The 18,260-nt window shown below is 39.6% G+C and overlaps 1 protein-coding gene across 2 annotated transcripts in view; it reads right to left on the bottom strand.

Moving 5' to 3' along the window:
• peli3 (pellino E3 ubiquitin protein ligase family member 3) overlaps nt 1-17,744 on the bottom strand; it is a 31,156-nt gene extending 13,412 nt beyond the window's left edge. The window contains exons 1-2 of one of the 2 annotated variants that reach the window (XM_063900249.1): nt 17,482-17,744; nt 4,514-4,711 (exon numbers count right to left, since the gene is read on the bottom strand). In XM_063900249.1, coding sequence (XP_063756319.1) covers nt 4,514-4,686 — 173 coding nt within the window. In that variant the 5' untranslated portion in view covers nt 4,687-4,711; nt 17,482-17,744. Of the gene's footprint in view, nt 1-4,513; nt 4,715-17,481 lie in introns of both variants that reach the window. The other variant, XM_063900248.1, reaches the window with a different exon arrangement.
• Between the last annotated feature and the right edge of the window lie 516 nt (nt 17,745-18,260).

The following is an 18,260-nucleotide window of genomic DNA, read 5'->3' as shown; positions in this document are numbered from 1 at the left end:
GATGTTGTAAAATGTCACAGGCAGGTTCCCCCCCCCCCCCCCCATCATCCATCAAGTGTTCATCCCCCAGTGCATGGATCAATAGGTAGAGGAGTGGAAGCATATGTGTCTCTGGGCCTTGAAAAGTAGCATACCATGGTTAAGATGGCCAGCAATTGCTGCTCGCGCTATGCAGCAGCATAGCATAGTTACTGAACTAGTGTTAAACAAATATATTGTAAGTATATGTATGTGTGTACTGTGTGTAAACAGTATATGTATGTCCTTTTTATGCAGGTGGTTAATGCAGTAATAGTTTTTAATCTGAAAAAAGTGTCCCCACCACTTTTTCTAACAGACTGACGCCCATCACTGTCTGACATACGGGATTTTCCAATAGATTGGGCACATGGTTTTATTCATCTCAACAGTCCCCACCTTGTCTAACAGAATAAACCAACAGAGCAGTGAAAGGGTTATTGTGAGGGCAACTGGTTCAACGTAATGTTAGTCTAGCAACAAGCACAAACACAAGATTATTTGTTAAATTAAGCATAGCCTCATAGTGTTGTGCACAATATGAGAGAGCTTCTAAGTATCTGTAGTTGAGGGACGTCATTGGGACAAGCACCACAGATTACCCTGCAGTGGTAGAAAAGAAACAAGTTTTTGTTTTTGTTCATAATAGGCAATTTGCTCTACATAATCTATTGATTTACTGGGCCTGGTATCCCATTCAATCCCATCCGACTTGGCTAGTCATTAGCATTTCTCTACTACTTATGGTTCTAAATAACATAAAAAGTAGCTCAAATAGGTGGCTAAAGAGAAGGAATGGTTAGCTTGGCATAAATACTCAAAAAGTACACCTACCAACAACTCTTAAGCAGACAAATTGACTTATTTATTGTTTGATCAATCTCCAAACAAACAATTTGTAAAAAAAAGCATGGTTTGACATTTTGTAAAATCTTTGTATTGACTACTGAAGAAAAGATAAATGTTTAGCTTAGTCCCACAGAAAGACTGGAAACAGCTATCTTGATTCCATCCAAAATGAACAGTTAACCTATAAAGTTAACATATCATGCATGTGTAATCTGTATTCAAACCAAATGGTGCTGTTACAGTGGGTTATTTGAAATATTTTTGATGATTATTATTTTCTGGATTAAACCCTTACCTTAGCCAGGTGAATTGACATCCTGGCCTCTTTGTACTCGTTGTGAGGATGAACCAGACTCCAGATAGCTTTCACCTGGCTAAGAAAACATCCCAATATAACCTCCCTTAAATAACCAAAAGTTGCTACAATATAAACTTTTTTTCAGATAAATAAAAAAGATGCCAAGGTGTTTAGTACCTTGTAGATGTTATTGACTGAAGTGATGTATTTCTTTTAAAGTGTGTGTTGCCCAACGTTTTCAATTTTCCTGCGCAATCTTCACTGATTCTGACACCAAAGTAATTACTTTTTTGACACTAAAGCTATTCATCTCATAGTCTGTCCGTTTCTGCTCTCCTGTAGCATAGAACCTGAACATAGATGTGCTCTTACACAAATCTGCATACGCAAAACTTCACCATAGGTTTTGCCTTAGGAATTTGCATAGAAAATGAGAGCATGGATAGCAAAATGCACACAAAATCCTTTAGGCGATCTCCAAGCACACGGGCCATGAGTAGTCAGGAGGTGATTCACCACAAACATAAGGACAAACATAGAACCATGACCCCCAGCAATGGAATGGGACCATACTGAAGACGATCGGACTGAATATAATTTAGATGTAGCTGGAGGTGGGTCCTGGGTCAGGGCCCTATAACTCACACAGGCATATGACACATACTCACAGGCAGACCTACAACCGCGGAAAAATATAAGAGACCACTTCAGCATTATCATTTTCTCTTGTTTTATTATTTATAGGTACAGTGGTATGCAAAAGTTTGGGCACCCCTTAGGAAAACCACTGCATCAGTTTGTCACTTGCTGAGCTTTTGAAGCAGCAACTTCATTTTAACATATGTTATACCTTATGGTAACAGAAACATCTCAGTAGTGAAATAACTTTTATTGGTCAAACAGAAACATGTTTATGTGCATTCAAACAAAAATAGGCATGTGCATAAATTTGGGCACCCCTAAGAAATAATTCCATTAATATTTAGTATTGCCTCCTTTTGCTGCAATAACGGCCTGTAGACGCCTCCTGTAGCCACAGACAAGTCCCTTAAGCCTGGCAGGTGGTATTTTGGCCCATTCTTCCACACAAAACGTCTCCAGTTCAGTCAGGTTTCTTGGCCTCCGTGCATGGACAGCCTTCTTCAAATAAATCCATACATTTTCAATGATGTTAAGGTCTGGGGACTGGGATGGCCATTCCAGAACATTGTACCTGTGCTTCTGCATGAATTCCTTGGTGGATTTTGATCGGTGCTTAGGATCATTGTCCTGCTGAAAAATCCAACCCCGGCGTAGCTTCAACTTTGTGACTGACTCGAGAACATTCTTGTCAAGAATCTCCTGGTACTGTAAGGAATTCATGTGGCCCTCAACTTTAACAAGTTTTCCAGTACCTGTGCTAGCCACACAGCCCCATAACATGATAGATCCTCCACCAAATTTTACAGTGGGCAACAAGTTCTTTTCATTGAATGCAGTGTGTTTTTTTCGCCATGCATACCTGTTCATGTTATGACCAAATAACTCAATCTTGGTCTCATCTGACCACAGTATTTTGTTCCAAAATGCTTCTGGCTTGTCCAGATGTGCTTTTGCATACCTCATGCGACTCTTCTTGTGATTAACACTCAGGAAAGGCTTTTTGCACATCACCCTTCCAATGAGCTCTTCCTGGTGCAAAGTACGCTGGATTGTGGAACGGTGAACAACTACACCATCAGCAGCCAGATGTTGTTGTAGTTCTCTGGAGGTGGTCTGTGGCTTCTCTGTGACCATTTTCACCATCCTTCGCCTGTGCCTTTCCCCTATTTTTGTCGGCCTACCACATCTTTCCTTCACACGGACTGTTCCTGTGGCCTTCCATTTCACAACTACGTTTCTGACTGTGGAGACAGACAGTTTAAACCTGTCAGATAATTTTTTGTACCCTTCTCCTAATTTATAATGTTGGATTATCTTAGCTTTCAGGTCAGTGGAGAGTTGTTTTGAGGTCCCCATCTTGCCACTCCCTAAGAAAGAACCTAGGCCAGGCACAGCCAGCTATTACCTATGTTAAATAGCCTTTTTCATGATTGGTTCCACCTGTCTTTGTAATTGAAGGTCTAATGAGCTAATCAAAGCAATTTTGTGCAGCAACCTGTCAGCTATAAATCCGTACAGGTGTTGAAATGAATGCTATTTATAAGGGTGCCCAAACTTTTGCACATCCCATTTTTTGCATTTTATTTTATTATAATAAAACTATGTAATGCTACCCTAAGAATTTTGGTCTGGAAAACACTAAAACGTCTACATCTTTGTAGGAAAACAAATGTTGTTGCTGTGATCTTCTATTATAAAGGAAAAGCAAATTGTCATGAAATCTCAGAGGGGTGCCCAAACTTTTGCATACCACTGTATGTGTTTGAGTTAAGTTAATTTCATTTTATTGTATTCTTTACATTTACATGACATTTTTTCTCTGTGTTGGAATTCAACAGACGCTTGAATGGTTGCCATACATGTAGAGATTGAGATTTAAGAAACATTTGGAGTGGTCTCTTAATTTCCAATTTCCAACGGGATTAAAATCAGGATACAAAAAAAGGTGTAATCAGATAACTGTAACATTTCTAAAAATGTAGGATAACTAGCAGGATAACAATGTCAAAAGACACTAAAAAAACTGAAAGGTTGACTTTAATTAAATGTATCATGTCAACAAATGTCACATCACTGTATTAGGTTAGTTGAAAGCAATACTATTGAGTTGAACCTAATGTCTTTTAATTTAACTGAATAGTATTGCTTCAAACTAACCTAATACAGTAGTGTGACATCTGTTGAAATAATACATTTAATTAAAGTCAAGGATTTAGTTTTTTCACTGGACATTAAAACACAAATATTAATATATTACAGGTAGACATACTGCCTGCATTTTCTATATGGCTTTCATTTAGGCTAGTTTCATTCTTTTATTTTAAATATATATGTTTATTGCAGTCGGTGGACATCTGGTTTAATAATTAAATTACTATGTTTGCTTTTAATGCATGTGGCAAACTAAAACAGCATTTGTAAACTTGTGTAATATGTGAGACTAAGTATCTTCTATTCTAAGGTCACATTGTTCAATTGTCTTACATAACACACTTTTGTAAAAACATCTTATTGATATTTCTTATTTGCATTGCATTTGATATTGAGGTAATCAAGAAGTAACAGATAAAAATCAGGTTACTTTTTGAGAAGGTTACTGATTAATTTGACAGGTCATAATTGTAACGTATAACATAATTAAAGTAACTCTTCCGATCCGGCATATAGACACGGTTCATCATCAGAGATTGCATTCGAGTGTCTTACCCCAAGACGATGAGCTCGCCGTACTTGACGGGCTCCTTGTCCTCGGGGAAGACTCCGTCGTGGGGTTGGGAGCTGGAGCCCAGAGGAGGCGAGGGCTGGCTCTTGTTGCAGGATGGGCGCAGCTCCAGAGATGGGGGGGGACACAGCGCCTCTGAGCTACCCTCCAAAACCATGCCCACCGGCCACAACTGGGGCTCGCTGCTGGGGAGGGGAAGATGGGGTTCAGAGAGACAGAGGGGGACAGAGAGAGAGAGAGAGTTAGAAACGTTTATCTGCTGACGAAGAGTCAGAATAATTAAAGGATAATGTGTAAGCTGCACATTAACCTGCTTATTACACTGCCAAATACTAAATAAACGAACGACTTGACTCAAATATTAATTGATGATATTGACTTAAAAATTATCGTATTGGTCGTTCAACGGCGCACCAACGGCTGGAAGAGCAACAACAAAAACGTTACTTAAAATGATGGCAGCAATAAAGAAAATATTTTCTGTAACTGTCTAAGTCTGTTCACCGTTTTTGTTCCACCAACAAGTCCTTAAACACTGCAGAGCCAATACCGTGTTCCTGTTGGTGTTTACTTCCTGTCTGCCTTCTTCTGCTCTTCCTGTTGGATTGTACTTCCTGTCTGTCTTCTTCTGCTGTTCTCGTCAGTGTTTACTTCCTGTCTGTCTTCTTCTGCTGTTCTCGTCAGTGTTTACTTCCTGTCTGTCTTCTTCTGCTGTTCTCGTTAGTGTTTACTTCCTGTGTGTCTCCTTCTGCTGTTCCTGTTGGTTTTTACTTCCTGTGTGTCTCCTTCTGCTGTTCCTGTTAGTGTTTACTTCCTGTCCTTCTCCTTCTGCTGTTCCTGTTGGTGTTTACTTCCTGTCTGTCTCCTTCGGCTGTTCTTGTTAGTGTTTACTTCCTGTGTGTCCCCTTCTGCTGTTCCTGTCAGTGTTTACTTCCTGTGTGCCTTCTTCTGATGAGTTCTCTGACATCAAACACTCTGTCTTCTAACCTCTTTCCTTCTCTCCCTTGATCCTCCTTAGCAACGGTCATTATTTTGCTTAGCAGCGGTCTGATGTTGAGTATTAACAATCTGTGAAATGTCCTAATTGACCAATCAGAATCCAGTACTCAACTAAGCTGTGTATTAACTTGCTATAAAACACTGGATGATATCTGAATGAAGTTTGTGTAGTTGGTCATTATCATCGATCATGTGACCAGAGAGCTTTAGGCATTATCTATATTTTAGACTTTTGAAGCATCTTTGTCAATTGAGAAGGATACCTCAGGAGAAGAAAGCTACCAAAGCAACAGTTTGGCCCTTTTTTTTTTTTTTGCAAATTGGAAGCAATGATGGGGGTCATTGTGTCATTTCAATTAAATCCACAATGGCAATTTGAGCTGGGGCCTAAATAAAAAGTGACAGGACACAGATATATGCACAGACAGACAATAAGAGGTTCTGCTGATGGTGCAGTTTCAGTATAAAAGTTATAAAAGAAGTCGGCTTCAAGATATTTATAGCGTTGCACAATCCAGCTCCTTGTCATGAAGAACCACTGGGTCTGTCCTAGGGGGATTCCTACTGAAATCAATGTCCCTTGCTTTAGTCTTGGCGGCGTTCCACTATAGCTGGGCATTGTCACACAACCTTATAAAATCATAGAGGTCAGGGCATGTTCCCAAATGCTGATATTGGCCGCTGATATATATAGTTCAATGCAAAGTCATTCATTTCCAGACCTTTACCTTTGCACCCAAGGTAAAAAACTAAATACCCAACAAATTCAGGAACAATCGATAGAATGTGTGTTATTGATGCAGCGCAGGACGGGACAGCCTCAGTTTTTGTGACGTTGGCTCTTCTGGTAATTGTCATCCTCTTTATGCGACTGAAGTGCTTTCAGTTTGCTGAGCCAGGGCCTGAACAAAACAGCCGGCCCGTCTAATATGATTGGATAGGCGCAAGCGATCCAGCTTTTTCAACCAAGGCAGATATGTTCATCTATGAACCCTGTTATTACTTTATGATGCATCTGTTGTGCCATTTTATCCGTAGTGATGATTAACACTTTGTGACTTCTATAGGCAGTTATACGGAGAGTGCTGTGTCCCTTTCACAGACTCTTACATTTAACAACCAGATAACCACCTACTGACAAACTGTCATACTGTAGATTATTAATGAAGCCCTGAAGGTATCCACCAAACACAGAGGTGGAGGGTTTTGTGATAACTTACTTTCATTTCTACTACAGTTTTATTACAGTGGCATTTCATAGCATTACTGTCAAATCAAACTAAGGGCTTGGCGCTTAAACATCTTTGTCTCAAAATAGAAATCTCTGATTAAGGAAATCCATAACACACAAAGAGAATGTCTGAGACAAGCATTTCATTAACTGGCAAGGGATAGTAGGGAATATTACCCTTAAAAGAGTAGGATCATTTCAACCACACACAGTATGAGTCACTATGTGGATATTTTGACGTTATTTCTTTAAACAACTCAAACAATCCTAAGTCAATGTCTCTACACACAGGTTCTAAGCCCGTTCTTAATGCTCAAGCCTATTATTAATCAAAAGTGGGCGAAACCACCTACACGGTGGAAAGCGAGTGTTGCAAAAGCATGACAAAAGCCCTACAAGCATTGTTCTCCCTTTGAGCAGATTAGATAATCATACTGGGAATGACGATATCAAAAATACAATGCCATGTTTGGACTCTTCCTTTCCGGTTTGATTTGTCTCTTTAAGCCCTTTCAGATCATCATACAAAACAAACGCATACGGAGTACACTGCCAGGGAGTGAACTGCGTGGTCGTTATTAGACCTGATTGGATTTTGGCCTTCTGATTGGGCCCCGATGAGGAGAATACCTCCTCATAATCAGATGAAGGATGGCAGAAAGCAGATTCAGGCAGCCAGTGGCCATTTCATTACCCGGCCTCTCTGTTGCCTGGCTGGATATTGAGCGGTGAAAGAGTTGGAATCATGGGAGATGGGTGAACAGAAGCAAATGAGAGGAGAGCAAAAAGAATAAAAGCCAGAGGAGAAAAAGAAAGAGATAGGAAATAGAAAAAAAGGGGTTCCCCTGGGTGGCAGTATTGATTGTAGGGAAATTCAAGGGTGCTGAAAAAAGACTTGTATATGTTTTTATAGAAATTATATATCCTAAAATCTAGGTCATATTCATCTTCCCAAAGTCATTGCAATTTGATGATTTGGGAAACACACACAGTGTTTCACAGGGGTATGCATTGTAGCATGCCATAAACCCCTCCTAGTGCTGATTCTGTGTCTGTAGCTTTAAATGCTAATGAGCTGCTGCTGGCCACGCCCCTATGCAAAGTGATTGGTATAATACAAACAATCGTGCTCCAGCAGAAGACATGAAAAAGTGGATTTTGCATAATAGGAAACTTATAAAAGCGGCATAATGTAAATAGTCGTCAAATTAGAAATAAAAGGGAGATTTAGAAAAATATCCTCATAAGGCGGAGATATGAGGCAATCGATCACTTTCATGCGGTCATATGACGCACCAGGTGTCCCTTTTTATGTAAGCGGGAATTCACAAAGACAGTTGATATCCAGCTTTGTGGTAGACATTGTTTCTGATCCGGGTTTTTTTTTGTCGAGCCAGCTGAGTCAGAGAAACCCTGGCTCTGTTGAACTCTCTTCGTAGGAGGGGGATTTGAGACAAAAAACAACAAAACATATCAAGTAGCTGTTACACAGCAAATTGTGTTTATGTATAGAAAAAACAGCCCTCCAATTGTGTTTGGTCTACTGAGGGAGGATTAAGGGTCATAGTCCAATGGTCAATGTTTGCCGATGGTTTTGAATATAATTTCTGTCACATTTAAATAAGAAGATATCACAAGAAAATATGACAGAAATGATTAACCTCCTGTCAGGTTTTCTGAGAACTAAAGGAATATTTCACTGCAACATGTCCCCTCTTCATTTCCCCAGTCTTTTCACTGTAAATGATCTAACTGAGCAGAATCACCACAAGGAAAATCTATAAAAGCAAGAGGCATGACTGCTATGGATGGATGAGTGGACGTAGACGAGAAGGAGGATGATAGTGAAATGAGAGGAGGAGGAGGAGTGGGTTTGAAGGGCAAGGAGAGGTGAAGGAAATAAATGAAAAGGAGGGGCAGATTTGTGATGCTGCTGGTATCCTGGAAAAAAAAACACACGCACCAAAGCTTGAACGATGTGTGTGGATGATGAAGAGAGGAGGGAAATGAGGAAGAGGAGTGCGAGGCGGAGGGTTGTGTGCTCGGGTGTATGTGGTAGGAAGCGCATGCGCGGAAGTGTTGGGCTTTGGCAGGGTGATGGATTGCCTGTTCTATGCCACGCATTTTCTAATCAACCCACAGCCACATCCTGGGGGTGGAGAGAGAGAGAGGGAGGGAGGGAGGGGTGAAACAAAGAAAAAGCTGTCTGACAAAGGAAGACAAAGGAAGGAGAGAATAATAAAGAGAAATAGATAAAGGCAATACAGTCTATAGGAGCAGAGTAGAGTGGCTGGAGGGTCTGTGGTAGGAACGGATGCTTCTGCTGCTGATGGTGCTCAGGATGGACACACACACACACACACACACACACACACACACACACACACACACACACACACAACACACACACACAGCACACTGCAAACCACGCACAACCAAAAAAAACAAGCAACATAACACACTGTATCACAGCATTCAAATATAGTACTACACTACACAGAGTTGTATTCACTTCTATACAGGGTAATGTAACACAACCCTGCACACACACAACACATCAGTCTTATAACAAAAGCTGTATAGTAATTTAAGATGAAAATAAATCATATATTTCTTAAATGTGGTCATAAATGGCACATTTATGCTAGCAGCACGGCGCTATTAGCTAAATGTTTGTCAGTTTGTTGTTCCACTGTTTTGGTTCAGACTTAAATAACCACAAATCTATTGGATAAATTGGGATATACATATGTACATGTACACTATGTACTCACTGTTAAAAAAATGTTTTATGTCCAAATATTTGCAAAAGTGAATACATCCTTGTCAGACTATCTGTTTAGTGCTATCATTACCATACTAACGTGCTAACGTAGCTTTCAATTCTGTCAAAGCACTGGTGGGCAGAAGCAGCATTCTTATCACAGCAAACACAACGCTAGCAAAGTAGCAGCGGGCAGTGAGTCGTTACATAAATGATTGCACAGTTTGCTGCCAACGTTAGCTAGCTAACCAACTTTACTTATCAACACTGACTAAAGCAGTGTTTTTAAATGAATGAGACAAGTGTCTGTGGTTAGTTCAAGTCAAACATAATACAGTCTGAGGTTATAACAGCAGGACAGTGGAGGGCATGTTTTATAAACTTCTAAGGTCCTTTTAACTGTACCATAGAAGTGAAGGTGACGTTGCCGGTAGCTTACAGGTTATTCGGTATAATGCACGTTACGCTATAAAGAGGGATTTGTTGTTTTCATGAAGAAATCGGTGAAAAGATTGTCTGCTGCTCCTCTATCATCTATTTGTACACCCTGCTACACCCCCAGATTACTAGTTATGGAGATAATTTGGCATTTGCTTGTGTACCAACCATTTTTAAACAGCATTGTCGTTGGCGCTGTCTTTCACCAGTTAAGTCAGCTCCTATTAAATACGATAGATTAAATGACTATTTGTTACATATAAATCGCCCCTGTGATGAATCCATAGAAAATTACCACCAACTCTGCAGCTTATCAACTCGACTGAGCTTTTGTCTTCAGCGTAATGCATTTCCCTTACAGCCAGCAAACTCCCTCTCATAAGCCTTGTCTTCTGTAGCAACAGCAAGAAGACGTTTTCAGTAAGAAAGCTCTGATAAATCCACTTTACACTACATGCTCAGCACCAAACAGCAACCAGGGACCGTTAAACACTAGCTGGTGAACATAGTGAAGCGTTTAGCAGCTAAAGAAACAGATATGTTTCTCAGTAGGAGGTGGAGACCAAACCAAAGCTAAATGGAGAGATCGGTCTCTCATTCATCAGGTGGTCACAAACAGGATGTTGTGATGGATGTAGATATAGGAAACTGTTTGCCTACTGTTTCCATAGCTTTAGTTGGCCTGGTTAGCCAGTTTACCAGCTTCTGGTACATACAGTACACTCCTTAACTATCCGTATTATTTTATGAAGTGAAGTTATAACGATGTCAATGATTGAAAGAATCCAGAATGGATTTTTTGGTATAAAGAAAACACAGAATATGACGATTTTATAATGACAAGCAACAAATTGTTCAGTGTAGGTTTAAAAATACGATATTGGTGGTCCCAATTCCACATTTTCTTTGTAGGACGACCATTTATGTATGTAATATATACATACTGTATGTATGGAATAAAGTACAGGCAAAGTGGGTTAATGATTATGTTATCATAGGTTTTGATATTTCAGCATAACACTCCCTCCTCCGTCCTGTTTTTGTTTGAACATTTGTTGTCCTCTTTTCTTTTTCTGGCCTCCCTCTCCTTCCCCCCCAGTATTCACTCTCTCCAACCACCCACTGCAGGGGAAGGGCGAGTGTGTTTGGAGTGTGTAGGAGAGAAAGAAAGATGAAAAAGAGAAAGAAAGGAAGAGTCAAATTTGTCTCCTCCAGTAACAAATGAACAGGGAGCTAAATATACTCTAACTGACAAATGAACTCTGCAGTGAATTATGGCCTCATGACAAACTCATCACACCATTACTCCTATCCTGTTCAACCTATTTAAATAAAGATTGTACATGTATTCTTAGTTACTGGAAATGAGACTGCTCTTGGTCAGTATGAAGAGAGGGTTTATTGTCTGATTAAATATAATTAAAATAAATGTAGCAATAAGGACAGATGTATTTTCAATCCAACATATCATTTTGTGAGACAGCAATTCCATGTAAGGTTGTGTATATTTTCACATTTTAATCATGACGGAGGCAGAGAGCATGTATGATTCAAATTATGTAAGACTTTATACTGTACAAATCCTAAAAGCCAGTGTTATGAACGGTTCTGTTACCCTCCCCCACTTCTAAATCCAACCTCTTGGATTTGGTTCCATTCTATTTGTTTGAGTTTTTTTCTTGAATTCAACACTTTTGGGTTTGACTTATTAGTTGATATCAAAGGGGTGAATTCAACTTCGTTTTGGACCTCTGAATAACCCACAATATCATTACATTTTGGGAAATTCAAGGTCTGGTGTTGACCAATCAGAGCTTAGTTGGCGGGATTAAAATATGTTTTCGAAAAATGGTGCCAAGCAATATAATTTCAGTGAGATAATGTGGCAGTACTGATAGGGGATTTGTCTCTTGAAATCTACTGTATAAACAAAAATCTCTATTGGTTTTGGTACAACTGAATCAGACCTCCACCTAGGCCGTAGTTTTCATTAATGAAAAAATAATGTATATGAATCTATATCCAAAATGTATGGGGTCTTCCTTGGCCCACGCTACTCCCTTCCATAAAGTTTAATGAACATCAGCATACAGTAGTTTCTTTGCAATCCTGGAGAAACAAACCAATAAACACATGTATATATTAGAACTAAAAGTCCTGCAAACAGCTCTGTAAACATGTACTAAGGCACAGTAGCACTTTGATCAAAATGCTAACGGCAGCATGCTAAAATGCTCAAAAACTGCTAGCTTAGTTTGGTACCATCCCAACATTTGCTCATTTTCACATACAGAAGAAACTGTTGATTGTTTTGACGGCATTTGATCATTAAGAAATAGACACAATGGAAATAGTTTGAATAGTAAAAGTTAAACATCTTAATAAGCTACTTTGTGTGAGATTTGCAATGCACTTAAGTGTATGTAAAATCTAGTGTGTGTTTTGTATGAAATGAGCAAATGGAAAATGTCTGTGTGGCTGCTCCTATGCTGTGATGGAGTGTGTGTCCTGCAGCTCTGTCTGCTCCTAAATAGTCCTCCTGTCTAGGATGCAGAAAGGCGATCGCATTTTTTATTTTATTTAAAATGAGAGAAAGAGGCTCCGAGACTGGATTATTGCTCCTGCAAAGAGACAGAGAATGCACCTGTAGCACTCACCAGGGTCATTTGAATTTCAAAGAAGTCACATGACCCTGTGTGTGGAGATGAAAGAGAAAGGGAATGTTTAAGACTCTCGCCTCTCTTCCCTCTAATTATTAAACTCCCGTCACTGCAATTCAAAAAGCAGTGAAATAGAGATGGAAACAGCTCCCATGGCTCTCTGAAGGTCAACAGGGTTTTACGCTGATATTTAATAGCTATAGAGGGACACACTCCGTTAGCAGATGGAGACAGGGACATCGATTCTAAATGATACAGATGACTCTTCAATTATTTGGGTTCTGAGATCTTACAACTTTAAAATTTCAGGTTCATCCATGCTTTAATTTTTAAAGCTCTTTATGTTTCTCATACTGCCTGTGCTGCAGCACCTCTTTTCACCCTCTGTCTGAAACCAGAGCACAGTCTGTATTGATTGGTTAGCAGGCCGGCTCTGTTGTGATTGGTCAACCCCTGAGAGAAGTCCCACCACTTAGCCATTCGAGTACAATGTGTTGGAGCGCTATCTGATACTTTATTTTTTAGTTTTAATTATTTGTATTTGTTTTACTTCTCTTTGTATTTCGCTGCTGCAACGCAAAAATGTCCCAGTTTGGGATAAATAAAGTACTTCTGAATCTGATGCCACTATGTTACGGAAGTAAACGAAGGACAAATATCGAGGTGTTTCAGGCAGGGCGAGGGGACTGTGTTAGAGAGAAACTCTGGTGGGAAATGTGGGACTTTAACCTTTGCAGACCATTTACATGCGCACAATAGGAATAGGGCCCCTGAGATAAGCCACAGGCTGAGTGGCTTAATGTACGTTATACCATATGGTTATATCATGCCTGTCCCTATGCAGCATAAAGCATGACATCAGCGTATGAGCTGTCCCATAGATCATCATGGTTTGTAATCCTGATAACTGGAAATGAGTCAGCATATTTCAGCTTTGCAATCACAAAACATTGTGGGTGATGTTAAAGCAAGATTTCCTTTGGGAAATGTAAGTGAAGAGGTCTTAAATATTAGGCCTGGTAAATAGATGCACTTCTTTGTTGTGATATCGCCTGCCTTGAGTTTTGCTACAATCTATAGAAAAGTGAACCCAAGTTTAAAGGTAACCGTAGGTAGATGCTATTTTAACTACTTTTTTCTGTCTCCCAAAGCTTTTGACACATATACATAATGATAATTTAATGACAGGTCTTTCAATTTGTCTACGAGTTCAGCTCCTAAGTAGCTAGCTTTGAGAGCTCTCTCTTTGTGGTTTTTCTCATACAGTAACAGTTACCCATTCTCAGTTTGTTAATGCAGGCGAACAAAATAATCTGTGTTCTTGTTATGAAGGACGGGTGTTCCATTTGGAAATGGTGCTTTAGCTTGCTGGGGACCATTTCACTGTTTGATTTTATTTGCTAAAAAATATTTTTTTGATCAATTAGTTAAAAACTGGCAATTTCCCATGGCACACCTGACCATCTCTCACAGCACAGTGGTTGGAAATCACTGCTCTAGCATACATCACCTATATCAGCCTCTTTCTGGGTCCACAAGCTTTCTATCACAAAGCTAAAAACAAGTGGTTTGGAAGCAATGGAAAACCTTTGTAGAGCCTGATGACGGTTACTTCTTGCAGTATAAGTACCGTTGACTCTGTTAGCTACTACCGTAATATCATCTGACCCTTGAGGGATCCCATTTCTAAATAGCTGAACATCTTTCCACAGGAATTCAACATAAAATGCTTACTACAGAGAATTGCATATGGTCTGTTTGAAATCTGGACAGATCTATAATCTACTTATAGGAATGATTAAACCTCTGTTTGAACCTCTGCTTTGCTATGTGGTAGAGGTATTACAATCCCTAATGGAGCCTTCTTATTCTCAACCATCACGATTTACATCAGAGAAAACTTCACCCGAGAATTGGCTTTAGATTCAAATGGGTTTGAACTAGAGCTCAAAGAACCACGTCAGAACACTTTACTAGCAGCACAAACTATTTTTATGTTATTTTAAACCTCCCCTTCTTGTTTTGCAGGGTCACCTCCTCTCAGTTTGACCCCCCGGGCTACGTAGGAGCCTAACAGGTGGGCCGCTACAGTGTTAGCTAATCTCTCAGTCACACACAAACAGACACACCTACACACACATCTCTTGTTTGAAGTGATCTTGTGGGTTTGAACGCTGTGATTATTATATATTTATATTAACCCTAGTATATTTCCATGCTGGACAGTGAGTTATTTTGTATGTGTCTATGGATACATGTATTTAGCTATTTCTTAACCAGTCACACAGTAAGCTTGTAGCTGGAGCTTCTCTTTTAACCAAACTGCATCATGTTTATTTTTTTGAGTTTATTCTGGTGCGAGACCTTCTAAAACAGCTTTCTTTCAAGGATACTGTTACCTAGATTGACACTGGGCGTATTCTGATGCTGTTTAAACTACTAGTACTGTTTGTTTATTTATTAGCCAATAAAGTTATTAGCGAGGCTACAAGTCCTGCCACCACTGTTACTATCACTGAGTTTTAAAATAATAATACAAAAGATTCATATAGCGCATTTCCTAATGCTCAAAGACGCTTCACATAAGATCAGAACAGAAATGTTTATTGCACTAAAGAAAAACCACAATATACTACTGCTAACAAACTACTTCTTTGTTACTGTTAACACTATTTATTACCCAGCGTAGTTGAATACTCGATTCTGATTGGTCAATTTGGTTTCAGAGGTTGTTAATACTCGATAACACACCGCTGCGAAGCAAACACATGACCGTTGCTAAGGAGGATTAAGGGAGAGAAGGAGAGGGTTGGACGTCAGAGAAAATGGTCCCTTATGTTTTGCTGAAACTACTGTTGATATTTCCACTATGTCCTCTACTATAAAATAGATAGTCATTGTGAAAAATGTAGGGCTGTCAAAGTTAAAGTTATTAATGCGTTAACGCAATTTAATTTTAACGGCACTCGGCCCGCACCGTAGTTTGAAAAAAATATCAAGAAACCATGGTAACGTTGTGTTTGACAGCAGAAACACACTACAGACGGAGAAGGAAAAGTCACTTTTGAATGGCAAGTTCAGTTATTTAGTCCTGCCGGGTGGTTTTCTCGACAAGACCGAGGTGATATGTACGTACTGTCAAAGTCAATGAAGTTTCCTTCGAAGTATGTCGAGTAAATATTTTGATCAATTGACAGCCCTAGAAAAATTGCAACTCACCAGCTGAGGATATAAAGAAGACTGCTATGGATTTTAAAAATGTAGGTTTTTCAAAATCAAACATTAGTATTGCAAATGTTTTGTAAGGAAGGGATTCATTCAATATGTTTGTTGGACATCAAACTGTGTCAGTAATTCCAGTTAAACAGCTATATCTATCCATCTATACGTCACTACAGCTAACATTAGCCACCCTAGGCTACAATTAAACATACGTGTGGTCTATTGTAAAAAGGAACCATGTGTGCTCTTCTTTTTCAAAAGTTACATAGGCTTTTCAATCCAACAAGTGTTATTAAAAGTGTTATTTTAGGCTCAAAAATTCAAATTTGACAACTCTACAGCTTCAATCTGGGGTTCCAATCCAACATGTGTTACACTGAAAAAAGATTTGAATTAAATGTATTGTGTTTATAATTACACTTAATTGTATCAGATTAGTTGATAGCAAAAATATTAGATTCAACCTGACCTTATTGTAATCTGTTGACATAAAATATTCAATTAAAGTCAATGTTTCAGTTTTTCAGGGCGTTAATTTAAATAAATCATATGTGATTAACTTACATTTTATTTCAACTTGTCAGAATAAATCATCTCAGGTTAACAGCTGCCTTGAAGATAGACATCCACATAGCTCATCTCTGAATTAATTATGAATGAATAACCTGCATCATATCCATTAATTCTGAGGTAAATGACACTGTACCATCTGGTTTTATAGATGACACATACAGCCACATTAGCCTGATTCTTATCACAAAAACAGCATCATATCCAAAGATCTATGTTAAGGCCAATATGCCTAAAACTATCCTTCCCCAGCAAGATATAGATATGAGTCATTACTCAGCAAACTATAATATTGTTGAATCATGATTACCATCAACTACTTTTTGTGTCGTGAGCCATTTTGAGCTCATTTCCCCTGACCATCCCACAAATCCTTTAAGCATCCTAGAAGCATCCAGAAGCAGGGAAATATTGCATTAAAGTGTTAACGCAACAGAAATGCTTGATTCCTGCTCCAGATTATTCAAACATGGCCTCTTCTATTATTGCTGCTCTGTATGTACGGATTGCAGCGGATTGCAGGGCCATGCTGTGTGGATGGACTTCTGCTACTCTATTAAGTCATGATGATGTAGTAACCTGATCCTATTTGGCCATAACAGGCTGCAATGAAAATGGGAACAGGAAAAAAAAATCACGCAACATCTGTGATATTTCTTACTCTTTCTCACAATGCTATTGTGTTTGTGAAGGCTGAGTTGGTACACAGGGGATTCAGCAGACAACACACGCTACATATAGACGCACACACACCCTCCTTACGCACCTCTCCCTGTCATACACACACAACAGCTGCAGTGATGTAAATAATCAAAACGCGACTAATAACAACCAAATTCAAGCCTTAATTTGGTATCACTTACACCAGTCTGACATCACTTACCAATCAATTGACCTAATACAGATGGAGGAAGTCATCATAAGGTGACTTTACCCTCCATCATTTCCCTAGAAGAGCAGCAAGGCAGACCCCAGGCCAGCTGGCGTCTCCTGCCATCTGCCCCTGTGTGGATGGAGCTCCTATAATAAAGACAGGTGATGCAAGAAATCACATAAACAGGCCCGTACCCGCTGATGATGTTTGCCAATGGAGGTCCGGGACCGACTCGGATCTGTGTGTAATCCCTCCTCTGGGTGTGTGTGCGCGGGTTCTGTCAGTCCCCGTAAGGCCTGGGGAGTGTAAAGACGGAGAATAGCAGAGATGAAGAAGAAGAGGAGGAAGAAGCAGCGCAGATCAGCAGCGGCAGCATCGCCTCTGTTCAGATACACCGAGACTGAGATGCGTTCACTGCTGTGGGATATTACAGCAGCCCGATGTCACGCCTACGCCTCCCTCCCTCGCTCTCTCCCTTTCCCTTTCCCTCCCTCTCTCTCTCTATCTCTCTCTCTGGCTCGAGAAAGAAAAATAAATCTTGCCACACGAATATTGTGTTGCCTTTACGTGATCCTGGTAAATACGGGGTACTAAATATAGTATTTGCAGTGGTGTAAAGTCACTAAGTACATTTACTCAAGTACTGTACTTTGCTTTGAGTAATTACATGTGTTGTTACTCCACTAGTGTTCAGAGGTAAACATGTATTTAATCCCTTTAGTTACTTCACAGATCTGGATTAATGATGGTAAATATAATCAGCCCTTAAATCAGACTGTAGTTCACCTGGAGTAAATCCAGCAGCTACCCTGCAGTATACAAAGCCATTCAAACTAGCTGCACCTTTACCAGCTCTGAGAACACTTTAATGATCAATAATTACAAAACACATCAGATAAATCATGAGAGTATTTCTACACTCTGGTACTTCTACTCAAGTACAAGATCTGAGTACTTCTCCCACCATTTTTTT

This window comes from Eleginops maclovinus, chromosome 14, assembly GCF_036324505.1.
Source record: "Eleginops maclovinus isolate JMC-PN-2008 ecotype Puerto Natales chromosome 14, JC_Emac_rtc_rv5, whole genome shotgun sequence".
In the NCBI taxonomy this organism is placed as follows: Eukaryota; Metazoa; Chordata; class Actinopteri; order Perciformes; family Eleginopidae; genus Eleginops; species Eleginops maclovinus.
This window is presented reverse-complemented; position numbering and strand designations above follow the sequence as displayed.